Source organism: Sebastes fasciatus, chromosome 1, assembly GCF_043250625.1.
Source record: "Sebastes fasciatus isolate fSebFas1 chromosome 1, fSebFas1.pri, whole genome shotgun sequence".
Lineage (NCBI taxonomy): Eukaryota > Metazoa > Chordata > Actinopteri > Perciformes > Sebastidae > Sebastes > Sebastes fasciatus.
Window position 1 is genome coordinate 4,487,423 of NC_133795.1, and position 12,055 is coordinate 4,499,477.

The following is a 12,055-nucleotide window of genomic DNA, read 5'->3' on the forward strand; positions in this document are numbered from 1 at the left end:
AGGTCACGGACGAGAGAGCATTTCACTAGTAGTATTGAGTATAAGGAATATGAAGAGAAGGCTGATATCTTTCTATATTCATACTGACTTTATATAACCAAGCATTAACAACTTAAAGACCTACACAGGCGAACAAAAGATACAAATAATCAGAAAAAGAAAGGACATAAATGCAGTTAATAAGCTGTAATACAGGCGTCTAATGCCATTTCACTCTTCATCAACAGAGATTAGTGATACATATGTTTCTAATACTCTGTTCATCCCCTCTTATCCCCTGTAATAATACAAATACATTTCATAATAACACAGCAGCACCACTCACTACAGTCTAAGTTGAAAAGCCTCTTTGACATAGTGTCTAAAAAAAAATAATATTATTAGTTTCACAGAAGTGGATTGCATTCATTTGAAATACTTGATTGTGTCTGTAATTGACCTCTGACTGCTGTTTCTGTATTTGGTGTGGACACCAGGCTTGCTGGTTCTAACTGCTGCTACTGTAGCTGATGCAAAACCTAATAAACAAAAACTTATGTTCAAATGTTTTTACTTGTATGCACCACATTGTTTTTGTTTTATTTATTTTCAAAAGGTTTGGTCATGGCAGTCACGTGATTTCCTCCAAACTAGCACACCTAACTGTTTGAACAAGAGCTCGACTGATAAACTGGCCGGGCCAATTACTGTAGCTTATCTCAGATATATCTGTGTCATCAGCTGATAACAGGAAATTGCAGTACTGAAATGCCCAAATGATGTTTGCTGAATAGTAGTGTATCCATAACATAGTTTTTCCACCAGAGAGCACCAGCAAGTTGATTTTTCAACTGTAAAATGTCCCAATTAGTTCATAAGTTGGTCACAAGTCTTTTAAAAAACGTAAACTTAAAGGGGCACTCCACCGATTTTACACATGGACATCAGTTGTATCACATGTAACAAAGACTACTACTCTACCTGTGAATATATATAATATATCATGCCCTCTGTGTTGCTGAAGGGAACTTTTAAAATCTGCAAAAACAACCTTTATGATGTCATCAGGGTCAGCATATTAGGGCCATTGTAGGTACAAAAAAAATGGAGCTGGGGGAGGTGGGTAATAATCTGAGAAAAAAAACTAAGAAACTAAACTAAGAAATAAAATGTCAGCTAATTTTTGTCAGTTTAACTTGTCACTAAACAGAACTAATTTGCATCTGAGAGAGACAGTAAAGTCTCCTATGACCACAGACTCTCATAGTACAGTGCAAATCCTCAGTATTGACTTCCATGAATTGAAAATAAGCAGCTGTTACCTGTTCTCATAGTCTGCCAGCCTATAGAGAAGGGGGTCCTAGCCTGTAGCATGTACATGGTAACAGGACTGTGGTTGTCATGTCCAGAGCCCCAGGACAGTTGCACAGTGGTGTCGGTAATGTCACTCACTACCAGGCCCTCCGGGGCACCAGGAGGTCCTGCAACACCCAGAAACAAGGACAGACGTCAGCCTCTCTGCACAACAGCAGTCAAATCAAATGGAGTCACTTCAGGTTAGCCATGGCAGACTCAGAAGTGATTCATAACTCAGCTAACAAGTGGAGATATATAATGGGTCCTATTGGGAGCGCCAGTCTAATCAATACAGCGAGTAGTGCGGTTCACTGAGGTCAGACCATCTATACTATGAGTTTACTTACAGTCGACAATAAGTTCAACTAAATTCAAATTTAAAAAAATCTCCACTCTTCAAATTTTTTGTAATACTTTATTGCAGGAGTGCAGTTAATATACATTTACAATCTTGTTCATACGTATAGCATTCCTACAATATCTATATATTTTATAGTGAAAAGGTAAAAATGATAGTAAATTAGAAAAAATAATAAAGAAAATAATAACAGGAATAAAACAAGGAAATTGTTAAGGATAAAAAGAAAAACACAATAAAGAAATGCTGTATAAATAAATAAATAAATAAATAAATAAAATAAAACACTCTTGAATTGTGGTATAACATTATCAGATGAATCATGAAGTATTAGGCTCGTGATGAGCCAGACCTGCGCAGAATCGATCACCGGGGATCGCCGCGCAATGCATGCCGGTTAGATTTGTGTCGGACTTGATGCCGACTTGCTCTGAATTCATGCACACGTGGGCAACGATAACCTCACCAGATCGAGGCGGCCGCAGTTTTTAGAGCCGAGCGCTGCAGTTGTTCTCCGCCGACTGCAAGACCCAACGCATTATGGGAAACGCCTGGCTCGCGCCTGATCAAAGAACCGATTGGCTCTTAGTTTTGACAGCAAACACCACGTGTATTAGAAAGTCAAAACTTTCTGTGTAATTGTAATATTTAACGCTAGATTGTATTAGTCTCATCTTGTGCAATGAAGGTTTCATCTGTTAACAAACACATCTTGTGTGGTTCATAATAATAATTATTATAATAATGGGTGTTATCTATATATAACACTTATCAAAAGGAGTGCTCATTACGTGCTTTACAAGGCGGACATAAAAATAATAGAGGATAGAATCCAATGCCAGATACACGCACATTTCCACATATATTTACAAACAAATATAAATAAATCCCAATATGGTCTGAAAACTACAAGTGGCCTACAGATCGGATCTAACAGGATGTAACTTTGTCTGTGACTTCCTGTAAATTCTTTGAAGGCTGCTCCAAACGGCTGGAAGCTGTCCGACTTTACCGCAGCTTTTTGTCACCACCCCCTGCTGCTGCCGCCTGATCTTGTCTACTTTGTCAAACGAGCCTATTGTAAAGTGAGAGGATCTATTTCTCTCCTGGAGAGGCGTCTGCCTTCACCAAGAAAGAAAAAAAGAAAAAGCTCTCCTTGTCAAACTAACTAACCATTCATCAGAGATCATTAATGACCGGGGATTTAGAAAAAAAACAAGGCAGGATTTTCAATTGAGATCTTGTTGAAATTAGGGAAAGCAGCAACATCAAACAAACAGAACGGGAGATTTCCCCACTAAGCCCACAAATCTGCAAAAGTAGCGCTGAGCCCTCAGCGGGACTACCTGCTGCTGGAAGAAGATCACTGGGTATCGACAATGCTTGGTTTCAGATTATGCACGTGGAAACATACAATCCGCGTGTAAAAGCTGCATCGTCTGACTTTGGCTGCCGACTCTCGATGTCATGCTTTGCCAATCTGAACCTCCCAGACAACAGCGTTATTTTCCTCTCCATTTGGTTATCTATTTCAATCACGGGTGACTGGCTGTGATTGGCAACAGTTCACAGTAAAAGGGATCAGGCCACTAGTGTGACTGGCTGAGAACATACAAATTCATCACGACACCCCTCCAATTTATATTCCATAACCTTTTTGGAGCATAATGTAGTGCGCTGCGCTTCATGAATGAAAACAGCAGTCTTTGTGATTACAACACAAGCTAAAACATTTTATCAACCAATTAGTGCTGATAGAACGCTGTCGCCCTATCAGAGGCTGTTATTTTCCTCTTTGCTAAAACAAAATGGAGAAAACTTGCGAGCCGTGCTGAGAAGATAATCATACCACCACACCATCTGACAAGTAAAGTGTGAAAGCATTTTTAGAATCAACACCATAAAAATATAAAAAAAACATCACAAACTTTCACTGAATTTACAGAAAATCTGCAAGAGAAACTGTGAAGTGCTTTTCCATCCACTGCTGAATGTTAGGAGTTGGGGACGTCAAGATGAACAGCTGGTGGCGCCAATTCTTCGATCAGACACCCGCTTCGAATGTTATCAGCCGATTGAATGGGCGTTACCAGCTGTTATCAGGCTCATAGATAATAGGTTAGAAGGGCCTGCTACACCTACTAGTGGGTTCAGTAGGCCATTATCATCTACTCACATGGTTGAGCACCAATACGAGTATAAGAAGAAGACACCGACCTCTAGTGGCCGTAGTAAATATGACGGGAGCAAAGGAGGAAGTCAGGTGACCTGGTATAAAGAGCGACAAAGTCCGCATGGGGCGGTGGTCGAGGCGATGGATGTGTCAAACAAACACAGGACTTTCACCTGGGAGACCGCTGATCATGTCCCGTGTGAGACTAAAAGTTAACATTGATTTATTTTACTTTACGTAACAAGCGTATTTATTTGAACCCAAACCGCAATCTTTTCCTAAACCTAACCAAGTAGTTTTGTTTCAATTAACAACGTTAAGTTAGACTTTCACTTTCACAACGTGGTAGGTGCAGTTTGGCCCATCTGAAGCATTAGAACGATAGTGATAACCGCGGCGCTAATAACGCCCATTCAATCGGCTGATAACTTTCAAAATGAGTGAATCAGATGCCATTAAACCACTGCAGAATAAGAAACCGCAACAAGATGGCGTGATTAAAAGAGAGCCAGTCAAACCTCAAACAGAAGAAAACATGATGGAAATAAGTAATTTCTGTATGTTTCATTTATGTGAAGAACGTTACGGTCTCCTCCATACAGATCTGATGGATTTAACATCTGGGGGAAACTTTAAGTTACATGCTTCATGCACATCAGGATTTATTCATTTATGGTCAGTTCCCCTCGGCGTTTGATATCAACACACCGAGGCACCGTACTGGGCTTTCAACTAACTCCAACGTAAACCCATCTGAGTCAATATTAGATGGTCAGAGCAACTGATGTAGTACTAAGAAATAAGTCCGCAAAGGTTGGGTGGGTGAAGAGGTCGGACAGGTCAAACAAACAAAGGATTTTGACCCAGGAGACAGCTGTTTGTGTCTCATGTTAAACAAAGTCAACGTTGACCTATTTTACTGTAGTTTTTTTGCGTAACTTCTGTACTTTACAGTTACGTAACAAGCATACCTATTTCAACCCAAACCACGATCTTGTTCTCATGTACAGTAAGTAAACCTAAAAACTAAATCTGCCAATCTGTAAACCTACTTTTGGAAGTTTATTTTGAAAAGACACTATACATGTTACTAGCAGAAACTGACACACCTTCCCTGCCATGTACAAAACGGATGCTAGAGAGGTCAATTTATTCTCATACAACAGTTTGTATGATTTCTTACTAAAGTTGTTCCTTATTCTTCGTGCGTTTTCCTACGAATGTCCAGCAACACGTGATGCACGTATCAATTTTCGCTAGTCTTTTCAAAATAAACTTCTGTCTTACTTGGTTGGGTTACGGCAACAAAACTACTTTAGTTAGGTTTAGGAAAAGATTGTGGTTTGGGTTAAAAATAACTCTGGGAGTGGTGTTACTTAAGTACAAAAGTTACGTGACAAATAAATCAAAGTTGACTTCAAAACCTGTCTATAACTAAACAAGTAATAAGTAAATTATAACCTTTTTGAGTAAAGGATCACATTAAACTCGCTAACAAACTAAAAAGAACACTGAAAATCCAAAATGACGCATCAAAAGTCACGTGGTCCCATTGAATGAAATGAATCGCTGTTGCTTAGCACATCAACCTCAAAAAAGTGTGTAAAGTTATTTGAGACGTGCCCACGTCTCAACATCAAAGATGTCCTCCACAGAATATATGGGGGTTGAAAACTTACTTTAGAAAGTGTTTTTTTTTTTTCCAGCATGAAGCTGGTGTCTGATCTCACTGGATAGCCCTGAAGCTTTCGGGGTAACTTACCTGTATCTCTTTAAGTGTGATGATCATAGAGCCCATGGGTTAAAAACAGAATAATTATTTTCAAAAGGTTCATTGGTTGTCAATCTGAGCGTCTATTAAAGCTGTTTTTCTCTGAAATTCTCCAAAAACTGACATCTTGGTGATACAGCTCTTATCTGACAGCAGTGAGATGTGTGTGTGTGTGTGTGTGTCATAATATTAAGAAACACACAAGATATTGAAAACCTCCATAGGGAGTCGTACAAAATGACAAGCAGGAAGAGGCATACCTCTGACAATTAAGTCTGCTGCTGCGGAGACAGTGTCAACTTCAGTGTGTACCATACACACGTACTTCCCAGAATGCTTTAGCTGAATGTTCCTCACCATCAGGTCACCTGCAAATCCCTGATGACAAAGACACATTCGTATAAAAGTCTCGCAGAGGAAGAGAAAAACACCAAAAGTAGCAAAGTCAAAAAGAGAAGTATGGAAAATCCTCAGAACACATCACATTTTTGTGGAAATCCTCCACAAAAGAATCTTGGGTGAATTCACCACAGGACTACTAAGAAAGAAAAGATGACATGACAGTCTAGCAAAACAAATGAATTCAGCTTTGCATTGTAAGGAAGGCTATGCAAAAATGACTTGTTATGAAACAGGTTTTTTCCTTTTGGAATCGCTGTTTGTTGTTACCCTTACGGCTCAAATGAATGGCTTTGCGCCCACACACACGTATGTCTTTCAAAACTTTTTTTTTTTCCAGCAAAATACAGCAATTCAGAAATCAGTCCCTTTGTGTGAAAAGCAAAGGCGAAGTTAAGCAGCTGTTGTGATTATGTTCACTGTGGAAATGTCAGAGCTGTACGGCGACTTCAGTGGGCCTGGTGCGCTCGATCAGAGGGAGCGTAAATCTTGTAATTACAAACATTTTGGCTCTTTTGTTCGGGGAGGAAATTGATTGATTTGCTCATATCGTGAGATCACCTGCGGGATGGAGAAATGTCATCCCTGTTTACAGGTTTTTACCCTCAGACACACAACACACAGTAATATCAGCTGACATGTCTCAGTAAAGTGTACACAGTTTCAGACACGTGGGCTTAAAGGTAACCCTAAAACAACTAATCCCTTGGTGCTTTTATACCGTCATTCATTCAGCATAAAGAACGGAGGCAATTCACTATCCCCTCTGCTAATTAAAGAAACTGTTTGTCATTTATATTTGTCCATTAAATATTAAGCTATAGCCAGCAGCAGCTTAGCTGAGCTTAGCATAAATGCTAGAAATGGGGAAACAGCCAGCCTGGCTCTATCCAGCTCACTAATAACCACATTATATCTCCTTTGTTTAATCTGTACAGAAACCAAAGAGCCAAAACACAGTCCGGCACATAACCCCTCTGTCTGCAAATGTTGTTTTTACACTTAGTGTTTTTGCACAAATTAAACAATCATGATATAACATGTTAATTAGTGAGCTTTAGAGGTACTGGTAGATGGATTTTACCTCTCGACAGAGCCAGGCTAGCAGTATTTACAGCTGTGTTTATATGTGCTATACTAACAGGCTGTTAGCTTTAGCCACAGACAGACATGAGAGTGGTATCTTCTCATCTCTCAACTCTTCAAAGCAAATCAGCATATTTTTCAAGATGCCGAACTATTCCTCTAATATCTCCTTTGTTTAATCCTTAAACATAAAAATAACAATTCGCTACTATTTCTTAGCAAACAGCAAGGTGCAGTGACTTTCCGGCACGTCCTGATGCGCTGCTGTGGGTATACGTACTGTACGTGGGCTATAATGTGGGCTTTCTATGTACACAACAATGTGTGGGGGTATTTTTGACACACGTAACTCCCTCTAAAACCACAAATTGACATTTTTACATTGCTTTTCGTGCTGATAGAACAAAAGGGGATATAACATATTAATTAATTCATTTTAATTTGGAATTTTGGAGAAAGCCATGGCTAGCTGTTTCCCACTGCTTTCAGTCTTTATGCTGAGCGAGGCTATAACTGCCTCTTGGCCCCAGCTCCACACTTAAAAGGTACAGTGTGTAGGATTTTGGCGGCATCTAGTGGTGTGGTTGCAGATTGCAACCAACTGAGTACCCCTCCGCTCACTCCTCCCTTTCCAAGACTGCGGTAACGTGAGCCTCCGAGTGCAAAACCTCGGTAACGCCGTTCGTCTCGCTCAGATGTCATCCTTACCATAATAACACCACTTTAGGAGCAACGGAAGTCAGACGGCGGCTGGCGGTACCACGGTTTTGCACTCGGCGGCTCACGTTACCGCAGATTCACAAGCATGTCGGAGAACTAAGGTGATTCTTAGTTTCAGGTGATTATATGAAAACATAGTTATGAATATGATATTCCATTTCTGCTATTAGATCCCCCTTTAATGCACAGGCATGAGAATGGTATTAATCATCTCTCATCAAACGCAAATAAGCACATTTCCAAAAATATCAAACTACTCCTTTAAGATGACAATTCATCTCTGTTTTTCTGTGATGTCATTACAACATTAATGTTTCCCTGTCATTGAATAGCTGCAGTGGGTCTCCTGGTATTACATTAAATTCATATATTTTTAATCCAGGTTTTGATGAAGAATTAGATGGTTGAGAAGCATTCAGTAAAATTCAATGCACACTGAAATATTATAATCTTCTTTTATATGAATATCATAGACTATCATAGATATGAAGTGGCAGAAAAGCACCGCTCTCAGGAGCTTCAATATCAGCTCTTGCTTTAAAAAAAAACAACGATGTAGGTCAAACTCTTGGCGCTGATTTTCTTTGCCTAAAATCCCAAAGAACAAGTGTTCACCCATATTATACATACCCCTCCAATCATCTCAAAGTGCTCCTGCCGGCTGAAATCAATGGCTTTCCCGTTGAAAAACCACTTGAAGATGGGACTCGGGGACGAATCACTGGACACCTCGCACGGCAGCACAACGCTCTGTCCCACGGTGGCGTCCAGACTCAAAGGTGGGACTATGATCTTGGTAGGCTCTACGGCATTACGGGAGGACAAAAGGGAGAATTATTTGTCACTGCACGTATAGCATGGTATATCTATAAAATCCAGCAAAATGAAGAATGTAATAAAGCTTAATTTGCCCAGAATAGTGAGATAGATTCTGCTCTATCAGTGTAATTAAGTGACCTTAAATAACTTCACTTAGGAAGCGAAAGCCTCTCATAACTCAGTAATGAATAATTAAACACACTGCAACAATGTCAACTAGAAAGGGAGAAAGAGAACTCCCTCCCCATAATCATCATTATTTAAAAACCCCAAATCTGAAAATGCTACAGCAGCTCTTTTTAAATTAAATGTTAGTGTCAAAATATTCCTCAGTCACAGCTACAGACGGCGGTGGTTTGCCCCACTCCGCTACATGCACAATAACTCACAGCTGACAAAACCATGGATGACTTATACGTCTGTCAAACCGGCGGGAACATAAAACGGCTATATATTTCATTATCAATTTCATGCTTGAGCTACTATTTTTTTCCCTTAACAAAAGTTTAAACCCGTGGCTTAAAAAAGGTACAGTAGTGATAACCTGTGGAGAGAGGAAAAAATAAAGAAATACCTTTCACCAACAGCGTCCCTGCACTGCTGGATGTTCCAAAGTGGTTTCTGGCCAAACACGTGAACCTGCCTCCATCAGATTTGGAGATGTTGGTGATACGGAGAGTCCCATCCTCCATGATAGTCTGTCTGAGGAGAGGGACAAAGCTGAAACAGCCCATCATGACTTCTCTCATTTGGTTCCCAATTCATTAGTTGTTAATTAAATGAAAAGTGATGATACGAATTAAATTAGAAACTACTTCCTGGCTGGAGATATGGTGTCATTTCTCAAGCTTTTCTTTTTCATTTAATTTTGAATGAAGGCTTCAGAATCTATTCCAAAAGTCTATTTGCATGCCTCAGAAGATAACAATTATCTTAGCTGAAGCAGAACAGATTTGCTGTAGGGTCATCATCATATTGACAGCACAGTAGCTTAAATGCACATATTAATTGGATACACAACAGGCCACCAGGGCCGGGGCAGGGCGATAGGATAGGAAGACGAGAGCAGCACTGGAGAGGAGAGAGGCAATTTTGAATGGGATCTTTACCTGCAGCCTTATCGCTCTCCAACACGTGGAGATACTATCAACACGCTGTAAGCCATTTCTGAATAGTAATAACATGGAGACATATACTGTAGAAGCATCTCACTTGAAAAAATGTCAAGCTGGTCTCGTGGGAGGAATAAAGTGGGAGTCTGATGAGAGCCCTTGAAAGAAAACGTGACTACAACAACAAATTACACAAAGGAGTTTTGACCCCATTGTTCTCTGGCTGTAACAGCTTGTGACTTACTTTCATGAACTACTTTTCCCTTTGTTGTAAGATTCTCCAGCAAAAATGTTTCCAATTAAATCTGATTTTATAATAATGGGAAAATATAAAAAGACATAATATATATATTCATATAAACGAAATGTTAACCTCTAAACCTCTGTATTGTTAAAGGGGACATAGCATGAAAAACTCTCTTTCTCAGTGCTTGTGCTTATAAATTTGGGTATCTGGAGTTCCTACCAACCCACAAATAAAGTGAAATAAGACGACTCAGTCAATTTGTTGTGGGCTGTCTTGATCAGAAAACATGTGATTCAACAAGCCATTCAGATTTGACTCCCCTTCCTATGTCACATGCAGGCTCACGAGAATATACCGCCCACAGCTTGAGAACTACCTTCCTAAAGGTGCATCATATTTTTCTCGCAGACTGGGCTTTTTTGGGAGGAGGGTCTTAAAGAGACACTCCCTAAAACGGAGCGTTTCAGACAGAGGGTGAATACAGGTATATTCAGACAGACAGTAAGAGAAAAATAATGTGTTTTTTTAACATTAAAGCATGTAAACATGTTCTAGTAAGAACCCAAAATGCAAACAGTATGAACCTGGAAATGAGCACAATATGTCCTCTTTAATGCAATCAACCAGTGATTCTCAAAGTGGGGTCCGTGGCACTCTGTCAGCGGGTCAGCAAAATAATATACTATTAATTATAAAATTGTGCTGGCATATATAACAGGCATATATCGTGTCCATTACTCCCACCACGTTGCATTTCTTTGGGCCAATAGAAACTCCGATATGATTATTTTTAAGTTGAAGCACTGACTGGAAGTCAGCTTTAGACTGGTCGGTTTAGATGTCTGGATTTATGAGGACTTTGATAGTTCATTTCATGTTCATTTTTCTGAAAACTTTTAAGATCAATTACTTGAAATGTCGGCTATAAATGCTGTCAAGTTGAGTCCAAATGTAATTTGAATAAAATGACCCTCTGTTTAAAAGGTATATAAGTGGTTCTAACATTCAATAACACCCGTTGTGGGACTAATAAAGGATTATCTCATCTTATCTTCACATGATTCAAATTGAAACGTGTTTCTGTTTATCATTATGAAACAGGTCTGAAGAATACAAATAGTTCCAATGGCATCTAATAAGAGTACATTTGGTAGCATATGCGTAATTGGTGTTACGATTATGAAGGGTCCTTTCTCCCCCGCAAAAAACTTCAGCCCTGAGTAGTGTCAATAGTCACCAATTAAGTAGGGCAGTAGAGCATGTATGTATGTAGCCTGAGTGGTGAAACCGTGGGCTAAAAAGTCTGGAAAGCGCTCGCAGCACCTCATTAAGCTCAATGCTTTCAGTGCACGGTGATAATTGAAGGTGACTCAGATAAGTGTGTATCAACATTTTCATCCACTCAGATCAAACTCTCATCTGGACTACAGCAGGAGGACAATAAAACACTGTTCAGAGAGACTCAAAGAGAGAAATCAATCTGAAAGAATTAAATTAAGGGGGACAAAAACAGGATTTTAGAAAGTAAGTGTAAATACTTCTCACTCTTGCCTGGAACAGTTATCTTGGCGCCTTAGTTCTACACAGACAAGTTGGAAAGCATGTAAACACATGCATAAATGAGGCCGATAATGCGCTCCTGTTGTGACCTTTGGATCGAGTAAATCAAACAGAAATGCTGCGAGCAGCCAGCACAGAAATCAAACAGTTTCACGTTGGCTCCACATTGGAATAAATATGTATTCACTTGGGCCGAGCCGAGACCCAGAGAGCATGTCTGACACAGGGTGCTTTGCGCTGATTTATTGACAAAAATATCAAACGCTGAGTGATGGAGGCGCGCTGAGAACATGACCTGAGGGGCAATCAGCTGCAAAACAAATAGAAACGTAACAGAACTATCTGCTTTGTAGACAAACTCCCGTTATGCTGTGAATTTCTATTCTTGTCCAAGTGCGCTGCCTGGGTAATGCCTGGGTAATTTTTTCTCCCCCTTTCCTCATGACCAAGCCGTGGAAAATGTGATAACTAATCA

General features: G+C 39.8%; 1 protein-coding gene across 3 annotated transcripts in view; it reads right to left on the reverse strand.

The window, feature by feature from the left end:
• cntn6 (contactin 6) overlaps positions 1-12,055 on the reverse strand; it is a 59,299-nt gene that overhangs the window by 18,695 nt on the left and 28,549 nt on the right. For all 3 annotated transcript variants that reach the window (XM_074646001.1, XM_074645827.1, XM_074645911.1), the window contains 4 exons: positions 9,236-9,363; positions 8,473-8,645; positions 5,898-6,015; positions 1,302-1,460 (listed from right to left, as the gene is read on the reverse strand). In XM_074646001.1, the coding sequence (XP_074502102.1) occupies positions 1,302-1,460; positions 5,898-6,015; positions 8,473-8,645; positions 9,236-9,363 (578 nt within the window). The remainder of the gene's footprint in view (positions 1-1,301; positions 1,461-5,897; positions 6,016-8,472; positions 8,646-9,235; positions 9,364-12,055) is intronic.